This window comes from Ursus arctos, unplaced genomic scaffold (genome assembly GCF_023065955.2).
Source record: "Ursus arctos isolate Adak ecotype North America unplaced genomic scaffold, UrsArc2.0 scaffold_6, whole genome shotgun sequence".
NCBI classification, from domain to species: domain Eukaryota; kingdom Metazoa; phylum Chordata; class Mammalia; order Carnivora; family Ursidae; genus Ursus; species Ursus arctos.
The window spans coordinates 50,184,081-50,205,941 of record NW_026623078.1 but is presented as its reverse complement, the minus strand read 5'-3'; the positions used below and the strand labels follow the sequence as shown (position 1 = coordinate 50,205,941).

At 36.0% G+C, this 21,861-nt stretch overlaps 1 protein-coding gene across 5 annotated transcripts in view; it reads left to right on the top strand.

The window, feature by feature from the left end:
- The window catches only part of STK3 (serine/threonine kinase 3), a 262,758-nt gene that overhangs the window by 177,518 nt on the left and 63,379 nt on the right, over positions 1 to 21,861 (top strand). For all 5 annotated transcript variants that reach the window (XM_026495662.4, XM_026495661.4, XM_057308112.1 and 2 more), the window contains 2 exons: positions 4,851 to 5,043; positions 19,159 to 19,334. In XM_026495662.4, the coding sequence (XP_026351447.1) occupies positions 4,851 to 5,043; positions 19,159 to 19,334 (369 nt within the window). The remainder of the gene's footprint in view (positions 1 to 4,850; positions 5,044 to 19,158; positions 19,335 to 21,861) is intronic.

Sequence of the window (21,861 nt, the reverse complement as noted above, 5' to 3'; positions counted from 1 at the left end):
GGATTTTATTCTAAGTGTGATAGGAAGCCAAATGCAGGGTTTTGAGCGGGAGAATAACATGAAGTGATTGATTTATCTTTTGAAAGAATCAGTCTGCCTATTGTTTGGGAGACTAAAGTGGGCAGGAGTGGAAACCGTGAAAACTGTGCAGAGGCAGTTTTTTAAATAGTTTTTAATAGTTTATATTTTTAACAGTTTATGTATATATACACACTATATATATGTAGTTTACATGTATAGCTTATAATTTTTAACACTTTTAATAGCTGTTTTTAATAGTATAAATAAGAGAAGATGGCGGATTTCACTAGGATGGACCGAAAAATTTGTATAACACACCTTGGGAATAAGAGCTGGAGATATAAGCTGTTAAAATTGTAAAACTGTACCTCTAGCTTAAGCATTCAAGTAGATCAAAATTTATATATAAGTAAGGTACATGCACTTAGTGGAGTAATGGACTAAGAAATATAAGAACTAGTTTCTTACAGCTTTGCTTTTAAATAAGTATGTGTCCTTGGGGAAGTCTCTTCCTTTCTATGATCCTCATTTTTTTCAGATATAAAATGAGGTGTTGAATTATTACGGGTCCATGATTTTATAGTTCTGTGAAAAAGTAAATATATAATGAATGCTTACTGTATACAGAATACCAAATAAAACACTTGAGTAAATTCAGAAGTACTGTAAAGGCATTCTTATCTATAAGATACTTATGTTTATAAAAGATTTTACAAAACAGTTATTCACAGTATGAGATCATAAAATTAAATGCAGGAGCGTGTGATGCAGATTATAAATTCTATAGAAGTTTGGAAAAGGGGACAATTAATAAAAACTGAAGAAGCCGTGAAGGTAATAGATACTTGATCTGGGACTACACCATTTAGTTAAAATGGATAGAGAGGAAAGAGCATTCTGAGTAGAGAAGAAGACATAAACAAAGAGGAAGTCTTAATGACCTAGTGTGACGTGGGTTTATAGCAGCTGGAGATTCAGTTAAGGTCAGCCTGACTAAATTGGAGGATATGTGAACAATGGGAAAATAAGATTAGCCAGATAAAATAAAGTAATATAGAAGACATTAAAATCTAGGCAGAAATGTTTAGCTTTTAATGCAGGCAAGAACTGTGGCCATTAGAGATTTCAGTAGGATATTATGATACAATAATATTCAAGAAAGCTTGGTGTGGAATATGGACTTTGAAGAAAGTGTGAAACTACTTTGGTCCTAGTAATATGTAGGCATTTTGCATGTCTTTTCTCATTTAATCATCATAACTCCAATGAAAGAAACTAAAATCTAGAGAGTTTAAATAGCTTGCCTAAAGGTCTTATATCTATTAAGTGATTTGAGCCAGGATTTGAACTAATATCTGATTCTAGAAGGTCAGGGTGGGAGAGACTGTTCAGTCAGGGAGCTTTTCCTGTTTTCACCCAAGTATGAGGTAATCAGGAATTTACTCAGCAGTAGGAATGGAAAAGAAAAGGTGGAACTGGGAGAGAGATTTCTGAAGATGAACTTGCTGACTGATTGAATATGGGGAATCAAAGAGAGAATAAACCTAGGAAGACCTGTTGACTTTTTACTCTCGTGTAGGTAATGAAGAGTTTTGTGCTTTGTAATAATTATTGTTGGGAATGGCAGCAGACAGGAGAGACAAAAGAGGTAGATGAAATGATATGTGATTTGGGAATGTCAAGTTTTAAACGTCATTAAGCATTTTAAGTAGTAAGTAAAATCAGGAAAATTTCAAGATGTGGGAGTCTTCAACATGTTAGATAGTTGAAGCATAAGAATGAAGAAGTCTTCTAAAAGAGACTCATGAAAGAAGCACAAAAGACTTTGAGAGATACTGCTGAATTTATCATGCAGGTTTAGGAAGAGGAAGGGCTATCAAACAGATGAGAACAACATGGATGCTCTTGTTCTCTGTATTTGTATTTGACCTCTGTCAGAATTAGGTTTTGCTTGTTTGTTTCTACTTAAAGTGGAATAGATATAAATGAATTTCACCGCATGATCAACTTTTTCCAAATAACAGATCGTTTGGTCTCTCAAACAGAATTTGTTATTTTTATGGCCCTATTTCAGTTTATCTTTGATGAACGTTCTAAAGAGCAATTTTTTGTTCATACTTCTGTTACTGATTTGATCCTTCTGTGAATTTACATTTAAAAGCTAATGGCTAGGATATGATAACAAAAGCAATAAAAGGTAACTTAAGATACACAGGCAACAAAAGAAAATAGATAAATTCAACTTGATCAAAATTAAGAACTTTTATTCATCAAAGGAACCATCAAGAGAGTGAAAAGACAGCCTACAAAAAGGGGAGAAATATTTGCAAATCATTATCTGCTAAGGGATTAATATCCAGAATATATAATGATCTCCTGCAACTCAACAACAAAAAACAACCACCTATGTCAAAAATGTGCAAAGGATGTGAGTAGACTAGGGATGTGCAAATCAAACCACAGTGAGATACTGCATATCCACTAGGATGGCTACTATCAAAAAACAGAAAAGAACAAGTGTCAGTGAAGATGTAGAGAAAATGGAACTCTGTGCAATGTTGGTGGAAGCGTAAAATGGTGTAGCAACTGTGGAAAACACCGTGGTGGTTTCTCAAGAAATTAAAAAAAGAATTACCATATGGTACAGAATTACACTTCTAGGCATAGACCCAAAAGAATTGAGAACAGGGACTCAAATAGAGACTTGTACACCAGTGTTCATAGCAGCATTATTCATAATAGCCAAAAGTTGTAAACAACCTAGTGTTCATCAACAAATGAATAGTGTGTGTGTGTGTGTGTGTGTGTGTGTGTGTGTGTATGTGTATGTAATGGAATATTCAGTCTTAAAAAGGAATGAAATCCTGATACATGCTACAACGTGGATGAACCTTGAAGACATTATGCTAAGTGAAATAAGCCAGACACAAAGACCATATATTGCTTGATTCTGCTAATCTGAGGTACCTACAATGGACAAATTCATCATAACAGAAAGCAGAAAAGAGGTTACCAGAGATTGGGGGAAGGGAAGAATGAAGAGTCATTTTTTACTGGGAACAGAGTTTCTGTTTGGGATAATGAAAAAATTCTGGAAATGGATGTTGGTGATGACTGCGTTAATACTGTGAGTGTAATTAATGCCACAGAACTATACAATGAAAAATTATCAAAATGGTAAACTTTATGTTATATGTATTTATCATAATTTTAACAAAAAAAAGCCAGTGGCATTTGTACAAAGTTATGTAAACGTTATGGCTGTTAGAATAGTGCCAACATATTTCGTCTTTAATTGTGCTCTCTTGTATTTGTTTTGTCACCATATTTTCTGTTTTGCATTTGTACATCATTTACCTATCTTAATCCTTATTTTATCTTTTTAATTTAAATTCAGTTAATTAACATATAGTGTATTATTAATTTCAGAGGTAGAGTTCAGTGATTCATCAGTCTTATATAACACCCAGTGCTTATTACATCATGTACCCTCCTTAATGTCCATCACCCAGTTACCACCACCACCCCCCAGCAAGTCTCAGTTTGTTTCCTATGATTAAGAGTCTCTTACAGTTTGTCTCCCTCTCTGGTTTCATCTTGATTTATTTTTCCCTCCCTTCCCCTATGATCCTCTGTTTTCTTAAATTCCACATATGAGTGAGATCATATGGTAATTGTCTTTCTCTGATTGACTTATTTCGCTTAGCATAATACCCTCTAGTTTCATCCACATTGTTGAAAATGGCAAGATTTTTCATTTTTTTATGGCTGAGTAGTATTACATCATATATATATATACCACTTCTTACCCATTCATCTGCCAGTGGACAACTGGGCTCTTTACATAGTTTGGCAATTGTGGACATTAGTGCTATAAACATTGGGGTGCAGGTATCCCTTCAGATCACTACATTTGTATCTTTGGGGTAAATCCCTAGCAGTACAATTGCTGGGTCATAGGGTAGCTCTATTTTCAACTTTTGAGGTGCCACCATACAGTTTTCCAGAGTGGCTGCACCAGCTTGCATTTCCCACCAATAATGTAAGAGGGTTCCCCTTTCTCTATATCCTTACCAACATCTGTCATTTCCTGACTTGTTAATTTTAGCCATTCTGACTGATGTGAGATGGTATCTCATTGTGATTTTGATTTGTTTTTCCCTGATGCCAAGTGATGTTGAGCATTTTTTCCTGTGTCTGTTGGCTATTTATATGTCTTTGGAGAAATGTCTGTTCATGTCTTCTGCCCATTTCTTGACTGTTAATCCTTATTTTAAAAAACAACTAACAGCCTTCTATTTCATCAAGCAATTTCTGTTGCTTGAGCTTTAATTACTTAAAACTTTAGATTATTTTGGATAACTTTGGCTCTAATGATAACGTTTGTATGTATGTCTTTATATTAAAGTTAGTAGTATAATAGTATTTTTCATTATTAAAAGTAAAATGTTTTTATTATATAGATTATAAAATGTTTATATAAATAATGTTAAGAGGGGGATGGGCAAAATGGGTGAAAAGGAGTGGGAGCTACAGGTTTTCAGTTGCAGAATAAATAAGTCATGGAGATGAAAGGTGTAGCATAGAGAATGTAGCCAATGGTATTGTAATAGTGTTGTATGGTGACAGATGGTAGCTATGATTGTGGTAAGCATAGCATAATATAGAGAGATGTTGGATCACTATGTTGTACACTTAAAACTAGTGTAACATTGTGTGTCAACTATACTTCAATTAAAAAAGTATAATATGCTTGTCATGTTGTTAAGAATGAAGAAATGCAGGTGTCTTAGAAAAGTCTTCCTTCATGGCAGTATTTTTGCTTGCAGGACGAAGATGAGCTGGATTCCCACACGATGGTGAAGACTAGCTCAGAGAGTGTGGGGACGATGAAGGCCACGAGCACGATGAGTGAAGGGGCCCAGACCATGATTGAACATAATAGCACGATGTTAGAATCTGACCTGGGGACCATGGTTATAAACAGTGAAGATGAAGAAGAAGAAGATGGAACTATGAAAAGTATGTGGCTTTTTCCTGTTGAATATTAATTTTCTATTTGAAAAGTACACTTCTATCAAAACCAGGATAGTTCTTGTCTTACTTTTTGTAGCCAGTTGTGGAAAATTTTGTTTCTGGGCATTACTTAACAGTAAAAAAAAAAAAAAAAAAAAAAAAAGTATGGCATAAATAAATTTTTTTTTTTAATTTTAGTATAGCAGAAAACAGCACATCTCTAACTTAGGGTTATGGAACTTTTTTCTGTTAAAAGATGCTAACCCATAACTTAATTTAATTTGTAAAGTATTTTAGAGATAAAAAGATAGCATTCCTAACATTTACTTTTCCAATAAAAAAGTGAACATAAAATTCTGTTCCAATAAATACAACATAATATTATTTCATGTTGTCTAAATTATCAGTTAAGCCACAGATAACAGGGGGTGCAAGCTAAGAGAAGAAATAAGGACTTGGTTGGGAAAAGAAGAAACACTAGAAAGAAGGATCAAGAGACAGGGATACTCCTGGAGAAAATTCAATTCAGTGCATATTTACTACCACTTGTCATGTGTGAGGCACAGTGCCAGGTGTGCTGCGGGGGCTAAAATGACGATTAAGACATTCTCTCTGATCTCTGTTGCTTACAGAGTGATGAAGACAGAGATACTTTCACAGACTAGCATTTCTTTTTGTGTGTATTTAGCTTTTTTTAAGATTGCAGTTAACAAGGTTGGACATTGTGATTTCACAGTTATAGGCAAAAGCAGATTAATTACCTTTCGATTCCTACTGACCTTCCTCTTCCCCCTACTACCCTAGTCCCATGTGGTCAGTGTCAAAGTCTAAGCACTAGGCTGTTTTCTACTCATAGCACTGCTTCTAAATGGCACAAAAGCAGTAATACATGATTTCTTGGATTATGGAGCCTAGAAAGTTATAAATATTCAAGGATTTGCTTCTGTTATAAAATGGAAATAGCAAGCAGTTTCCTCTGTGACATTTCTGTTTTCTTTTTGCTGCTCCCCCCATGAGGTTGCTTAGTAAGTCTTACCTCATGACTTCAAGCCACTCACTGCTTGTGCTTTCTTCATGTTTCCTAGCTCATACAGCGTACATTATGGTTGTATACTTTGAAAGGGGAGGTCATGAGGCACAGAATGCCATCAGATTGCCATAGAGTTATTCCTGGGTGGGAACTGGAAAAGGGATATGAATTTATTTATAATCTCCCACAGCTGGTGAGTCTCCTGAGCCTTTGCCCTGGAAAGCAGCCTGAAGCGTGTATTCCTAGCTAGGCTTCTGACTACAGTAGGCATTCTGCATCCAGAACATGCTTACCCAACTATATTGGATGGTCTTGGAGCCTCCAAAGCCAGCTAGTGTTAGGGTACAAGTTATGTGCCCTGTAGATCAAAAAGACCTTATGATAAGACAGTTTACAGCATATTACCCATTAGCACGTAGCATCGCTGTTCCGCAGCTGATAAAATTCTTTTAGTCAAACTCTGTAATTCTTAAAAAAAACAAACAAACAAAAAAAAACTCTGTAATTCTTAGCAGATCAGTTAGATGACCATTGAGTGCTTTGTTGTGTCTTCTAGAGAACTACTGGTCTCCCTACAAAACTACATAAGCACCTGTTTCTATGCAGTCACATAGTTGAACATCAACATATAATCAGTGGTTATTAAAAATGAGTTTTTAATACAATCTAATTCCATGTTGGATTATATTTCACGGAAGAGATATGTGATGATGATTTATCAGACATCATGCATTAAAATTACTGTGCAGATTTCCACATATTTTTTGTAGTGAGTTTTAGTTTTGACAGCCACAGAAATCATTCAATATATGTTATAATTTTATGCCCTAAATATGATATTTTTTGGCCACAGAGATTTTACTGAAAGCTCATTTTTAAGTTGAGCAGATAGTGGCTTATATACTTGCATTTGTTTATGTGCTTTAGCAAATTTTAAATCCCATGAGCCAACTTTCCATGTATTTTAAGTGCCTGCAATTTAGACATCATTCTATAATGTGGGACTTAGTGTTCCCCCAAATCTAATCAAGTGATGTTAGTGTAACCCATAGGGTTATTCACACTGTAGTATAGCAATAGTAAAGAATATAAAGAAGTTATGGGGGCAGACCTTACTTTCCCTGAAACCACATAATTAGTTTTAGGTTTTGTTTTGTTTTGGTTTTCATGATCTAAGTTTTGTTTTTCATGATCTAAGTTTTGCTTTTCATGATCTAAGTTGTCTTTAAAACTTCTTAGATGAGTTGGTATGAGTTCTCAGGTTATGTCACCAAAGCCCCATTTGCTAATGTGTCTTTAGCATTTTTGTCCCCCCCAAAATTATAGCAACATATTATTTTTAATTTTCTAAATTCTCTACAGTGTTATATTGTGTGCTGAAGATTCTGATTTCCATAGCATTTTCCATCAGAGTCTCAAATAAGTTATCATATCCTTGTCAGTGTAAATTATGTTTGCATACGTGTTATACATATTCATTTTCATATATATTCATAAAGCTAGAAATTATGGACCTGTTTTCCTTACTTCTGAAAAGTGTGATGATATAACTCTAGGAAGCAAAGTTATTAAAAGATCTTTTGAAGGGAAGTAGAGAAAAGTGACAAAAAATATTTAAAATTTGATCTGTTTTTTAAAAAAGTCAGCATAAGGGCATGTCCCCAGAAGAACTCTCCGAACCTGTTTTCAGCAGATGGCATTGCTTTCACCCTCCCTCTCCCACTGCTCCCACTCACATCCCCCTGGGGCCTCCTCATTGGCCAGGGGAAGTCCAGGCTTCTGCATTGCAACCCAGGTCTTTCACACTCTGGCTCCAGAGTCAGATGGCTCTCTCCATCCTTGTATGTTGTGCTGTTATCCAGTGGGAATTATGAACGTTTGACAGTAGGTAAAAGCTTAGGGCTTATACGTTGTGCTTAGGGCTTTGCATACATGATCTCACTGACCCCTCACGAGGACCCTATAGAGTAGCATTGTTACTACCATTTTCCCCCAAGGAAACTGAGACTTGGCAAGGTGAAGCGACTCGTCAGCAAGTAAGCGGTGGAACCAGTCTACAGACCCAGGTTTGGCCCCCAAATCATATCATTACTCAGGAGCTGGTGACCTTGACATCCCTCTTGGGCAGGAATCTAACCCATCTATGAATCCTGTAGGAAAGGAGACCTGGATCATTGTAACAACACATAGGTTGCTGGGAACAAATCATATCAGAATAATATTTCCTTTTTTGGACAGCATTGCTAAGCTTCTAGGTCAGAGGAAGTGCTGGGTTTGGATATTGTGTTTTAGGATTTGGGGAAAGTATTTGGCAAAGTCTCTGAAGAGATCCTGTAGACACTGTGTATTATGAAGTAGCCGATAGTTCTGCTATGAGGGTTGAATGGTTATACCTAAATAGGCTTGTATCAGTCAGAGTTGATTGGAGGAAACAAACTGCTTTAGGTGTTTTAAACATAAAGAGATTTAAGTCAGAGATGTGAATATTAACAAAATCAGTGGAAAGGTTGGAGGAGAGGGCTGTGTAGACTAGGCCTTTAGGAATGACTCCTGCATCCCAGAAGTGACCCCATATGGGACCTACTACTACTGCTATTGTCAGGAAGGCAGTGAATCCAGAGGCTGCCATTGGCCTCTGGAGTTCAGTACTACAGGTTGAGCGCAGTGTCTTTCGCTCTTCAGGGCTGTGAACACTACCAGTGCTCCTGCCCCTGTGAGGCTGGTGACTGGATGCAGGCATGCTGCTCTGAGACCTTCACATCATGACCGCGCTTGCCGGAGGCTCATGGCCTCTGCCTCACTTCTTGCTTTCTCACTCATGAGAAAGTGCACTTACTCAGGATAAGGTGCAGGGAGTTCTGGGAAATGCAGTGTTTCGCTCTCCAGAGGCCACGCGGTGGTTGCTAAATTTCAGTCAGCCGTAGTGTTAAATCATAAATTGTCAACGAGAAGATTTCTCATTGATGCTACAGGGCTTAGGCCTCAGCCCTGGCTAGGCTCAACATTTTTTTACAGAAACTTGGATGAAGCTATAGAATGAAAGTCTGTTAGAATTGCAAATGACGTGAAGTGGAGCAAAATAAAAATACATTCTAAGACACGATCAGAATCTGCAGGGATTTCCACAGGCTGGAGCAGTGGGCTTGATTTACAAGATAAACCCTGCTCCTGGGTCCGTGTAGCTAGCCTCACAAGTGTCCATCACAGCAGCAGCCCCTCAGAGATGCTGGTTCTGCAGACTAGAGTAGGACCTGGGCATCTCTAAAAAATAAATTAAAAAATAAAAACAATAAAACTGTACAAGTATTTCTGAGGTGTGGCTAGGACTGATAACCATTTTTTAGAACGAGGAAATAAGCAGCTTTACTCTGCTTTCAGGGCCTAGAATGAACCTGGAGTATTTAGGAAGGGTGAGACACTGCGGAGATAGTCAGCAGAGAGTGAGCCAGATGGTAAAGTAAAACGGAGGCCGTGTAGTATTAAGAATGGGTGGAAGAGGGCTCCTGGGTGTCTCAGTCCTTTAAGTGTCCAACTCTTGATCTCAGCTTAGGTCTTGATCTCAGGGTGGTGAGTTCGAGCCCTGTGTTTGGTTCTACATTGGGTGTGGAGTCTACTTTAAAAAAAAAAAAAGAGCGGGTGGAGGAATAACTGGTCCTGTTTAGGTTTTACACTGTTTATTTGTATTAACCTTTCATACTCTGTTTATCAATGATTAAATATTGGGTTAAGCAATTGTAGTTGAATACATATTTTTAAGAAGTCTTCTTTTCATACACCTATAATACATAGTGACTTTTAAAATATGTCAGTTTATTGTTTCATTTTGGACAATACATTCTTGTAATTTCACTTAATTTCTAAGAGAAAGAAAATTAGGTTCTGCTTTAGATTCTTAGGAGTTTATCCTGGAAATAGGTTCTAGATGGATTTTAAAAGGCTTTAGGAGAGATACCAAGAAGGGGAGACTGACCATTGGGTATTCCCGCTCCCTCATTCATCTAATGTCCCTAGATGAAATTGTGAGGGACCATTTGCTCTGAGCAACAACTTCCGTGTCCCATTCTTTGCTTAGTGACATCTTCTCTCCAAGCTCTGGTTCAGTTCCTTTCCTTTCTTCTTCCTCCCCAAACCTATTTTAGGAAAGTACCGGATATGTAGTTATAAAATGATTAATAGTGTTTTATGTTGATGAGTTTTTTTCCCCCCCAAATTACAGAGCTTTGTGCCAAAGGAATAAATTGCTAAGGATGGAATTTGATTGCCAAGAAACAATTAACCAGTGTAGCAGAGTGTGTAGGGGAAATCCCATTTCCACATCAGAGATCTTACCATTTTTTCATGAAAAACTGCTGTATGCATCTTTAACTGAGTAGATTGATCATGACAATAAAGGTGACAGCAGTAAACTACAGCTCCTACTTGCAGCTGGGTGCAAATACCCATAATAATACTGGGCAGTTAGCAGTCCTTGGTTTTCCTTGACAGAGGTACAAAATGTCCAGCTAATGTGTGGCTACAGTGGTTTGAACTTTCCTGTGGGTACTGAATATGTTTTGCTCTTCTGTGTGCTCTTGGTCTGTGGAATGTTTAATGATGTGTGACCCAGCTTGGACCTGTCAGTGTAGATATTTTGGTCATAAGATACCTCTTTTACTAGGAAAAGCACAGACAAATATGTAAATAGGAGTCTTCCTTATACAGATGAAAATCTGTCTTTCTTGTAAAGGCCTCTGAAGAAAGGGTTTCCATAGACACACAGTGGCCATTACAATGGTCATTACTCACACAGGAAATCATCCCTTTTATTTAACTAAAATCCCTGGGCTTCAATCTGTCTGCTTCCCTTTATTCTGCCCTCATTGAAGATGGAAAACAGCTGGTCACTATTTTCTGTGGACGAACCCTTCATATACACTTGGATACTTATTAAATTATATCCTCAGACTTTTTCTGGCTGAACAATTTCAGTCCCTTTAACCTTTGTGCAGGTATTATTTTCTAAGCTTTTAATCTTTTTTATGAATAGCCTGTGGATCTTCTCAATGTTGTCTGTATCCTCCTTTGTTTTAAAGTATCTGATGAAGTTAAGAAAAAGCTGATGTCAGTAGCTTCTGTATTAACATCCTGGTTTTTATATGTATTCACCATACTCTTGGCAACAAATTAAAGGACAGATTTCCAAGATCATTAATCAGGTGGAACACCCACATCTTAAATATTTTTAGAAGAGCAAATTAGGTAATATTCATAAATCCCTTTGATGTCAAAATATCTTATGCTAAAGTTGTGATTAATTGTTGTTTCATTCCCTATACTTAAGTGTCTTTGTCATAATCAGGTTAAGAAATTAAAAATTAAACAAATTACATTTTGTTAAAGTATTTTAGAAATTCCTTTCTATATTTAAATTTCCATGAAGGCATTTTACCTGTTTAGAAGACATGTGCAAATTAAGAAAGTTAATGACTAATTGTGGGTAGACTGGCATATTTGTTCAAGGTATTATAGTCACACAATTTAGTTTCCTTGCACATGTTCTGGGGAATGTGTGAAGGAGAAGGAAAACAATTTTTTCTTTAAAATTTCACATGCACAAAGGGATTGAGTGGTGATTATTTTATTCTTTATTGCTAAAGAATTTTTAGTTCCACAGCAAGTAGTTGAAAGAATTGGGGCCAAAACTGAGGAACGAGGTCATTTGAAACATTAAATTTATTATTAAAATAAAAAATATTTTTATAAGCTAGGGTCAGAATTCAGCTGCAACTGGAGAAATTGTTGTCAATTTAATGTGGTTATTCTTTCTGTGTTTAAAAAAAGTATTTGCCATAGCAACCATAATCACGCAAGACAGAACTTACAACCTCGAGACTTTGTGCTTCACTTTTCTGTTGAAGGACTACCATTTCTTTTCTCCTTTTTTAAAAAATAAATTGTAAGTCAGAAACATCATCCTGTCTGTCCCACACTTGTGTGAACACACAACTCCATGGAGACAACGTTGTGCGCCACGGGCATGTGTTCAGCAGTGTGTAGTTAAACATTACTAGGCAATTTCAGCTGCCCCCACCCCATAATTTTTTAGAAATTTTAAAAAGTTGGCTTTAAAATCTTCTTTACGTATAATAAAGATATGTTCTAAATATTAATAGTTTTAAATTAAACAGTGGAAAATATTGGAACTATAAGAACATACATTTGAATAAAAAATTATGTATCAGCATATCTTGTTATAAAGTCATCCAAAAAGAAAAATCTAATGGAATAGACCGCCTTCTTTTATTTAAGTTGGCTTTTAGACTTTTGTTAACTCTCTGTGAGAATGTTTATTTCTAACTTAGGAACAGGTTAGGTTCCAGAATTTCGAGTGTGGAGCCCAACAGGCATTTTACCATAGGTTTTTAGGCTAGCCTGTAAAAGACACTTAAAATTATGATGTATCTGAAATGCAGTGAAAATTAAACCACTGTGTAGAATAGTTGATTTCAAGTTTCAAATTGGGGTATTCCTGTTGTAAAACTGAAGATTGCTGCTCCTACCACTTCCTATGTCCTCCACTTGGGAATAGGAAAGTATCAGTTAGGGACTGAATTTGGTTGTATGTATGGGAAAACCCAAGTAATAGTGGTTTTAACAAAATAAGATTAATTTCTTTTCTCATTTAACAAGAAATCCAAAAACAGTTATCCTGCATTGATAAGAGTGATTTTGTGCTCTCATTAAAGATCCTCTCTGTGACACCATCTTGAGGTATTACTCTTCCCTTGTCCTCCTGCTAATAACTGCTAAAACTGCTAATAACAGAATAACTGCTAAATCTTCAGCCATCAAGTCTTCATTCCAGGCAGGAGGAAGGAGCAAGAAGAAATAGGGTGGGATAGAACCCATATCAAGAAAATAGAGCTTTGCCAATTCAGGGGTCTTTTCTGCTTCCATACAAATTTTAGAATTGTTTGTTCCAGCTCTTTGAAAATGTTGAAAAAGAAAAAGCTGGGGGCATCACGTTGCCTGATTTCAAGCTATATTACAAAGCTGTGATCACCAAGACAGCATGGTACTGGGACAAAAACAGACACATAGATCAATGGAACAGAATAGATAGCTCAGATATGGACCATCAACTGTGTGGTCAACTAATCTTCGACAAAGCAGGAAAAAATATCCAATTGAAAAAAGACAATCTCTTCAATAAATGGTGCTGGGAAAATTGGACAGCTATATACAGAAGAATGAAACTTGCCCATTCTCTTACACCATACACAAAGATAAACCCTAAATGGATGAAAGACCTCGATGTGAGACAGGAATCCATCAAAATCCTAGAGGAGAACATAGGCAGTAACCTCTTCGACATCAGCCACAGCAACTTCTTTCAAGACATGTCTTCAAAGGCAAGGGAACAAAAGCAAAAATGAACTTTTGGGACTTCATCAAAATAAAAGGCTTCTGCACAGCAAAGGAAACTGTCAACAAAACAAAGAGGTAACCCACGGAATGGAAGAAGATATTTGCAAATGACATTACAGATAAAGGGCTGGTATCTAAGATCTCTAAAGAACTGCTCAAACTCAACACCCAGAAAAAAAAAATAAGTCAAAAAACGGGCAGAAGACATGAACAGACACTTCTCCAAAGGAGACATACAAATGGTGGCTAATAGACACATGAAAAAATGTTCAACATCATTAGCCATCAGGGAAATTCAAATCAAAACCACATTGAGATACCACCTTACACCGGTTAGAATGGCAAAAACTAACAAGGCAAGAAACAACAAATGCTGGAGAGGATGTGGAGAAAGGGGAACCCTCTTACACTGTTGGTGGGAATGCAAGTTGGTACAGCCACTTTGGAAAACAGTGTGGAGGTCCCTCAAGACATTAAAAATAGAGCTACTCTGTGACCCAGCAATTGCACTACTGGGTATTTACCCCAAAGATACAGATGTAGTGAAGAGAAGGGGCACATGCACCCCAATGTTCATAGCAGCAATGCCCACAATAGCCAAAGTGTAGAAGGAGCCGGATGCCCTTCAACAGACAAATGAATAAAGAAAATGCGGTCCATATATACAGTGGAATATTACTCAGCCATCAGAAAGGATGAATACCCACCATTTGCATTAACATGGGTGGAACTGGAGGGGATTATGCTAAGTGAAATAAGTCAGGCAGAGATACAATTATCATATGGTTTCACTTATATGTAGGACATAAGGAATAGCATGAGGGACATTAGGAGAAGGAAGGGAAAAATGAAGGGGGGGAAATCAGAGGGGGAGATGAACCATGAAAGACTATAGACTCCGGTAAACAAAGTGAGGGTTTCAGAGGGGAGGGTGGTGGGGGCATGGGTTAGCCCGGTGGTAGGTATTAAGGAGGGCACGTATTGCAATGAGCAGTGGGTGTTATACACAAACAATGAATCATGGAACACTATACCAAAAGGTAATGAAGTACTGTATGGTGACTAACATAGCGTAATAAAAAAAAAGAAAAGAAAAGAAAACCCCATGGATAAATTACTCCCAGACATTCACAACAACTCAACAATGAGAAAAAAAGTGGGTTTTGTTTCTGCATCTGATGAAGTTATACTGATCATGATGATAATTCAGGATTAGTTTTAATCACGTTTTAAAGTCTAATGATTAAATCAGCCTCACAACTTACCTTTATAACAAAAAAGTAATAATAAGAATTGATAAAGATGTTTTGAGAATACAAAAAATATAGTCACAATGACAAGGACATAGTATGCAGGAAAGCACCGAATGACCAGTTTTGGAAGAGACTGAATGACTAAATAATGCCGGCTACAATTCTACCTTTTAAGGGTTAGTGAAAAGCTACTGTTTCACACAGTGGAAAAATACCACTTATGAAAGGGGTAGAGCATGAATTTCAACCTGGACAAACACTAGGAGAACACACTGAAATGAAGACTATATTTGCTGTCACTCTACCATTTAGAGATTCAGTTTCTTCTTTATAAAACAGGGGGTGGGACTTGGTTGGCGCTCCTCAGTGGTCATATGAGGCATCAGAATCATCTGGGGAGGGGCACTGGGCTGGCTCAGTCAGTAAAGCATGTGACTCGATGTTGGGGTTGTGGGTTCAAGCCCCATGTTGGGTGCAGAGATTACTTAAAAATAAAATCTTTGGGGGCACCTGGGTGGCTCGGCCCTTAAGCGTCTGCCTTCGGCTCAGGTCATGATCCCAGGGTCCTGCTCAGTGGTCCTGCTTCTCCCTGTCACACTCCCCTTGCTTGTGTTCCCTCTCTCACTGTCTCTCTCTGTCAAATAAATAAAAATCTTTAAAAGTAAAATAAAATAAAATCTTTAGAAACAGTGCTGTCCAATCACAAGGAGTAATTTAGATATGTAGTTTAAAATTTTCTACCATTTACTTTAAAAAATAAAAAAATATGTAATTTCATTAGCCTAATATATCAAAAATATAATTTCAACATGTAACCAATATAAAAATTATTAACGAAACATTTTATATTCTAAGAAAAAAGAAAATAGAGCTTTCCCAGAAACCTCTTCTTTTGTGTCATTGGCCAGAATTGTGTTACCTGGCCATTCCTCTCCTCAAAGAAGGGAGGATTTATAGATACTTGGTAGGTAGATTTTTCACTTTGAGACACTAGGACACTATTGCTGGTTCATATGTCTTGGGATCGAAGCTCCTGATTAAGACACAGTTAGAACCAGCACAGGACTGTTGGGATTTAAGTGTAGATTCCCAGAATGAAATTTCTTAGTGGTTTTTTTCTTTTGGACTGTCTATTCCCTTTTTATCGTCACTACTCATTTCTGACCATGCTTTCACTCTTCTGACTCAGTGCAGACATGAAGACTGTCTGGCTTTATCCTTTTTCTTTACTCTGCCTCTCTAAAGGACGTGCCTACCCAGCCCATCTTACTTTTTGTTGTGAAGGTTTTTATAAGAGACTAAAGTTTTCCCCCACTTTATTCTCTGTATTGGAAAAGCAACTTCAGAGATTTTATTTTTCTCCTCCCCTTTCCTGTGCATGTTGCTGCTCTTAAAATATAGGCCATTTTAGAATAGCTACTCTATAAATATTAGTTTCCAATAAGGAAAGATTAATCTTGTATTTACTCAGATACAGCGGTCTGAATTTAAGATCACCGGTATATCAAAAGATCCCTGACTGTTTTAGTGCAGCACCAGGACACTGGTAAAGATTCTGGGATGAGGAGTTCCGTACCTGTAGTTGAGGAGAAAACAAGGAAGGCCAACTAGAGTCTGTGGTGAAGCCAGTGTTGACTGGAGGGAAAAAGGTGACGAATAGTGTGAGCCTGGTGGGGGCAGCTGAGAGGAGCAGGCATCAGGGAGTGCTGTTTTCCTCAGTGGATTCATGGTGTCATAATATGTTTTTGTTTTGTTTTGTTTTTTTCTCACAGCACCTCCCTATACGAAATTTAGTTTTAAAAAAATGTTATCTAGAAGTTTGCTTCAATCCAACAGTCTCTATGTTTGTCAAATGCAGTTAGTAATTGTGATCTTCCTGGCTTTCTTACTTTCCCAGGAATTAGTTCCCAATGAAACCATTTGTACTCTCTCTGATTCTGATTTTACTATATAAACATTAATAACCCTCTCTTGTACCAGATGTCAAAGTTTTGAGATCTTTGTGCATGTAACCCATCCTAAGACTAGCTGGTTAAAATAAGAATTTACAACATAAATAAATAATCCTGTTACAAAATTACTCTTAAAAGAAAAAAAAAGAATATTGAGCAAAGAAAGGTTTTATTTGAAGGAGTATCTTTCTTCCCTCAATCATTTGATTTACTCAGTTATTTTATAGAAAATTTATTGAGCTACACTTGTAATATTTTATTTTTTATTCTCATAAAAAGGGCACAGGTGGAGAATAATTGAGGTTAAATTCCTGGATTTATTTTGGAATAAAAGGTTGCCATAGGAACCAAATTTCAATTCTGAAGATTGAAAAAGATGTCTTATAATGATGAGGCCCAGACATGAATTGAAGGTTCTTAAAATCTGTTGAAAATGTTAATGGAATGTATGTCCCATCCAGATGTCAGTAATTTAACCTTGTCAGATTAACCAATTTCTTTTTTTAACAGTAGGAGATTTAAAGGAAGAAAGTTGAAGAAAAAATATCATAAACACAAAATCTTTATGTAACGTGTATTGATCATTAAAATATGCCTTTTCTCCTACATTTTGTTCATTTTTAACATACCACTAAAGTCTGCTCTGACAGGGAATCTAAAGGCAGCTTTGGTTGTTATCTCAATACATCGTCCCTAAGGAGTTCTTTTTTCTTGGATTTTGTATTTGAGATATGAGAGTGTTCTAAGTCCTGAAGTTTACTATGAATATTGATGTTTTACTCTATCCTAATTTTGATGGAATGCCTCAGTATCTTTTCAGAGGGTACCATTTGGGTCCCAGATGTTTTGTCACACTTATTTTCAACCCTTCTAAAGCCTGAGCAGCTCTAATTGGAGGATGAGTCTTTAGATAAACAGTCTTTTCTTTTTTTCCACTAATACACGCATATTCTGAATATAAGATTCCTTCTGACTTTACTGGGACAGGTGCTTCTAAAAATTGTTGTAGTCACAGTAATTTCTCAAATTTATTATTACCAATACACAGTTACTAGTAATGAAATACTAGCAGCCTCTATTAATTCAAAAGTAACGATGTTGAAAAGCCACATACCATCTCATTACCTCTTCCTCATGCCATCAATGTGGAACATCTGGGTGGGTAATCAAAAACACCTATTGATGATCGTAGTTATCTTACTTGTGAAATTATTTGGGTGAAGGATTTGGATTCCCACATTAGGGAATAGTTTAATGAAAAGGTAAACTCAAAAACATATATAAAAGACATAATTCATAGGCTGAAAATAAAAAATAAACATTACTTTTACTAATAATTATTCTTGTTTGCTTACATTGTATCATAATGACTCACTTGATCAGGGATTAAGTTCAACCATCGGAACACCTGTGAGAAAATGAAAAAGGTCTCTGCATAGGTATTAAAAAATAAGATCACTTGCAGATAAACATCTGCAGAAGTATAGAGAAAACTTGGTTAACTTAAAAGAATTAGTTACCTTAAAAACATATAATCAGCAGGGTCTCGAGATACTTGTACAACCCATGTTCATTGCAGCATTATTCACAATAGTCAAAAGATGGAAGCAACTCAGGTGTTCATTGGCCATGAATGGATAAACAAAATGTGACATATACATGAAATGGAGTATTATTTAGCTTAAAAAGGAAGGGAATTCTAACATATGTTACAACATGGATGAACCTGAAGGACATTGAGCTTTAGAACTTAGCTTTGGCTTTAGAACTGCTAGGTTTGAGGCAACAATAACTCACCTCAGATGGAGGAATCCAATTGTAAGAGGCAGTAAAGTCAGAGGATAGAACTTAGAAACGAGCTTTAGAAATAAAAATTGGTTTTCTGACTTAAAAAATTATGGCAGAACTCTAGAAATAGAAGCAAGGTCTGGGCTGAAGTGAGAGTTAGGAGTCAGATATAAATATGTTAGGCGAAACTATGGGAGTCCAGGACGAGGTGGAATCAGCTAGAAAGACTAGAAGGAAGACATATAAGACAAACCTAGGTAAGTCTTTATAACTTCCTTAGTTTGTAGTGGTGCACAATGACAATAACAGTGCAGCCTTACATATTTACAACCAAACACTCAGGTTTTAAAATTTTACTTCATTTGACAAATTTCAAATATACTTGAAATGATTTTTAATAAAATTATGATAAAGATTCTTGCCAAAATTCTGAAGTGTTTCTACAATCTAAGAATATTATAGATCTCTGCCTAATCATTAGTTGAATTCTTATGTGGCCTGGCTATTTTTGTTTTTTCATTATTTCATTTTACTTTGTTCTTCATTAAATTGACAATGTTGGCCTTGAGTCTGACCAGTGTAAATGTATTATATTGCTGAATTAAAAAAAAAAAACTTCATACTTCAGTAAGAGCCATACTTTCTTAAATATAAGAATTTATACCCTCCTTATGTTCTTTGTTTACCTAAGGAAACGCAACTTCACCACAAGTACAAAGACCGTCTTTCATGGACTACTTTGATAAACAGGACTTCAAGAATAAGAGTCATGAAAATTGTAATCAGAACATGCATGAACCTTTCCCTATGTCCAAAAATGTTTTTCCTGATAACTGGAAAGTTCCTCAAGATGGAGACTTTGACTTTGTAAGTACATTCAATTCTTCCATTTGTGTTTCATCCTTCTTCATTTTACCATCACCCTGAGAAGCACAGTTTGTGTGTCTTTATTAAATTTAGACTGTGTATTAATATTCAGCATATAGCTATATATGTGGGTATGGGAACTGTGAAACTATAGTTTGCTTGTAGATGGGCGCTTGCAGAGAAATGTAAATAATTGCTTATATCAGAGCCCAAATTTGGAGAAATGTTTAGGACTCTTATTAAAATGACAATTATGTCAGAAATGTTTCTCAGTAATGCAAATATGAAATACTCTGTCAGTAAATTCAGTTTCCAAAATAAATGATGCAAAGGTATTTATGACATAGAGTTTGAGACATTTGCCTCAACTTCGAAAGTTAATTGAATTAGTTTCTACTTGAGTAAGTGTTAATTCCCCTTGGTTTGTCAGAAATAATAGTCCTATTGTGTATCTAGTTAGCATATAAATTTCAATATAAAACTGTGCCTTATTGTTTCTTTGTTATATTTTCTCTTTATTTCTTCTGCCTGGCTCCTTATTATTCATTTCCTTTAAAGAGTGTGTACAATATAGGTAAATAGCTCTGAAGCAACTATTTCCACATCTTGAGAGAGTAAATTCTCAAAATGAGTTCTTTAATGTAGTAGAAGTTTTTTATGAGGTAAATTTTTACTTTAGCATGTTTTAAATAATGTTACTTTTACATATTGTTCTATAAGATTTTTTCCAGATAAAATAACTACAATCCTATATGGCGATACATATTAATAAATACATTTATTTATAAGTAAATAGAATTTTAGATGTATATGTGTCTTAAAAATTTTTAAGTAATAATAAGCCATTTTGCTTCATCAACATGCCTCTAAATGCTTTGGGACTGTTAATATTTTTAATGTTAAGTACTTTTCTCCTAAATATTGTGATTATTTGTGTTTTTAAATAATCAGATAGTAAAGTTTCAAAGTCTGTCCCCAGTATAGCTAGTACGAATTGCTAGCAAACATTAGCAATGGCACAAGTTTGCCTGAAAACATTAATTGTAACATCTATTTATTTTTGTTTTTTCAATTTTGAAGTTAGGTATTAGAAAATAAAATCTGTATTTCTGTACTGGTAAGATTTCATTTTAAGCCATCTACTTCTTAAAAAGTCATAAATTATTTAGAATGCTGACATTCAAGCTTTAAATCATTCATGAACATGATGAATTATGTAAAAGTGTTTAGCATCAAAGAACTCTGTCTTGTCTCAGTTGGAATAAATCTTAATAGCCTCTGGGAAACAGTTTGAAATGAGCTACAAAGTAATGAATAAGTTATCTTGATTAAGAAAGAGCAAATAAAATGATTTAATTCTGTTTCAGTTAGTCTTTGCTACCACCCCCAAAACTTAGTGGCTTAAAATAGCAACTCTTTTATTTGTTCACAATTTTTGTACCCACAAGCGTTGTGACTAAGTTCAGCTGAGTGGTTCTTCTGCTGGTCTCACCCGGGGTCTCTCAGGTGGCTGTAATCATCTGACAGCTTGCCTGGATCTGAGTGATCGCTCTGAAATTACACTCTTGTGTCTGGCAGTGGTGCCCACACTAGGCTAGGCCATATGATGCCATCAAGCAAGCCTGGCACTTTTATGTGGCGGTAGCAGCCTACCAAGAGGGTGGCAGCAGAAGTGGTAAGGCCTCTTAGACCTATGCCTAGAACCTGCACGGTGTCCATTAATAATAGCATCAAAAAGAATGAATACTTGGGAATAATCTTAACCAAGGAGGTGAAAGACTTATACACTGAAAACTACAAAGCGTTGCTTAAAGAAATTAGACACCGATACATAGAATGATATTTCATGTTCATGGATTACAAGATTTAATAATGTTAAGTTGTCAGTATTGTCCAAAGCAATCTACAGATTTAGTGTTATCTCTGTCAAAATCCCAGTGACTTTTTTTTTTTTAGCAGAAATAGAAAAATCTATCCTAAAATTCATATGGAATTTCAAGGGACTCAAATAGTCAAAACAATCTTGAAAAGGATTTCTCCTTGGAGGTCTCATACTTACTTGATTTCAAAACTTACTACAAAGCAACAGTAATCAAAACAAGACAGACATATAAACCAATGGAGTAGAACAGAGAGCCCAGAAATAAACTGTCCCATTTATAGTGAAATGATTTTGACAAGGGTACCAGGACCATTCAGTGGGGAAAGGACAGCCTTGTCAACAAAGGATGCTAAGAAAACTGGATAGCCACATGCAGAAGAATGAGGTGGGGACCCTTACCTTACATCATGCACAAAAATTAACTCAAAATGAATCAAAGATCCAAACATAAGAACTAAAACTATAAAACCCTTAGAAGAAAATATAAGAGAATCTTTATGACATTGGATTTGGCAATGATTTCTTGGGTATGATCCCAAAAGCACAGGGAACAACAACAAAAAATAGATAAACTAGGCTAATTAAGATGTTTGTGCACCTAGGAACACTGTCAATAGAGTGAAAAGGCAAACCATGGAATGGGAG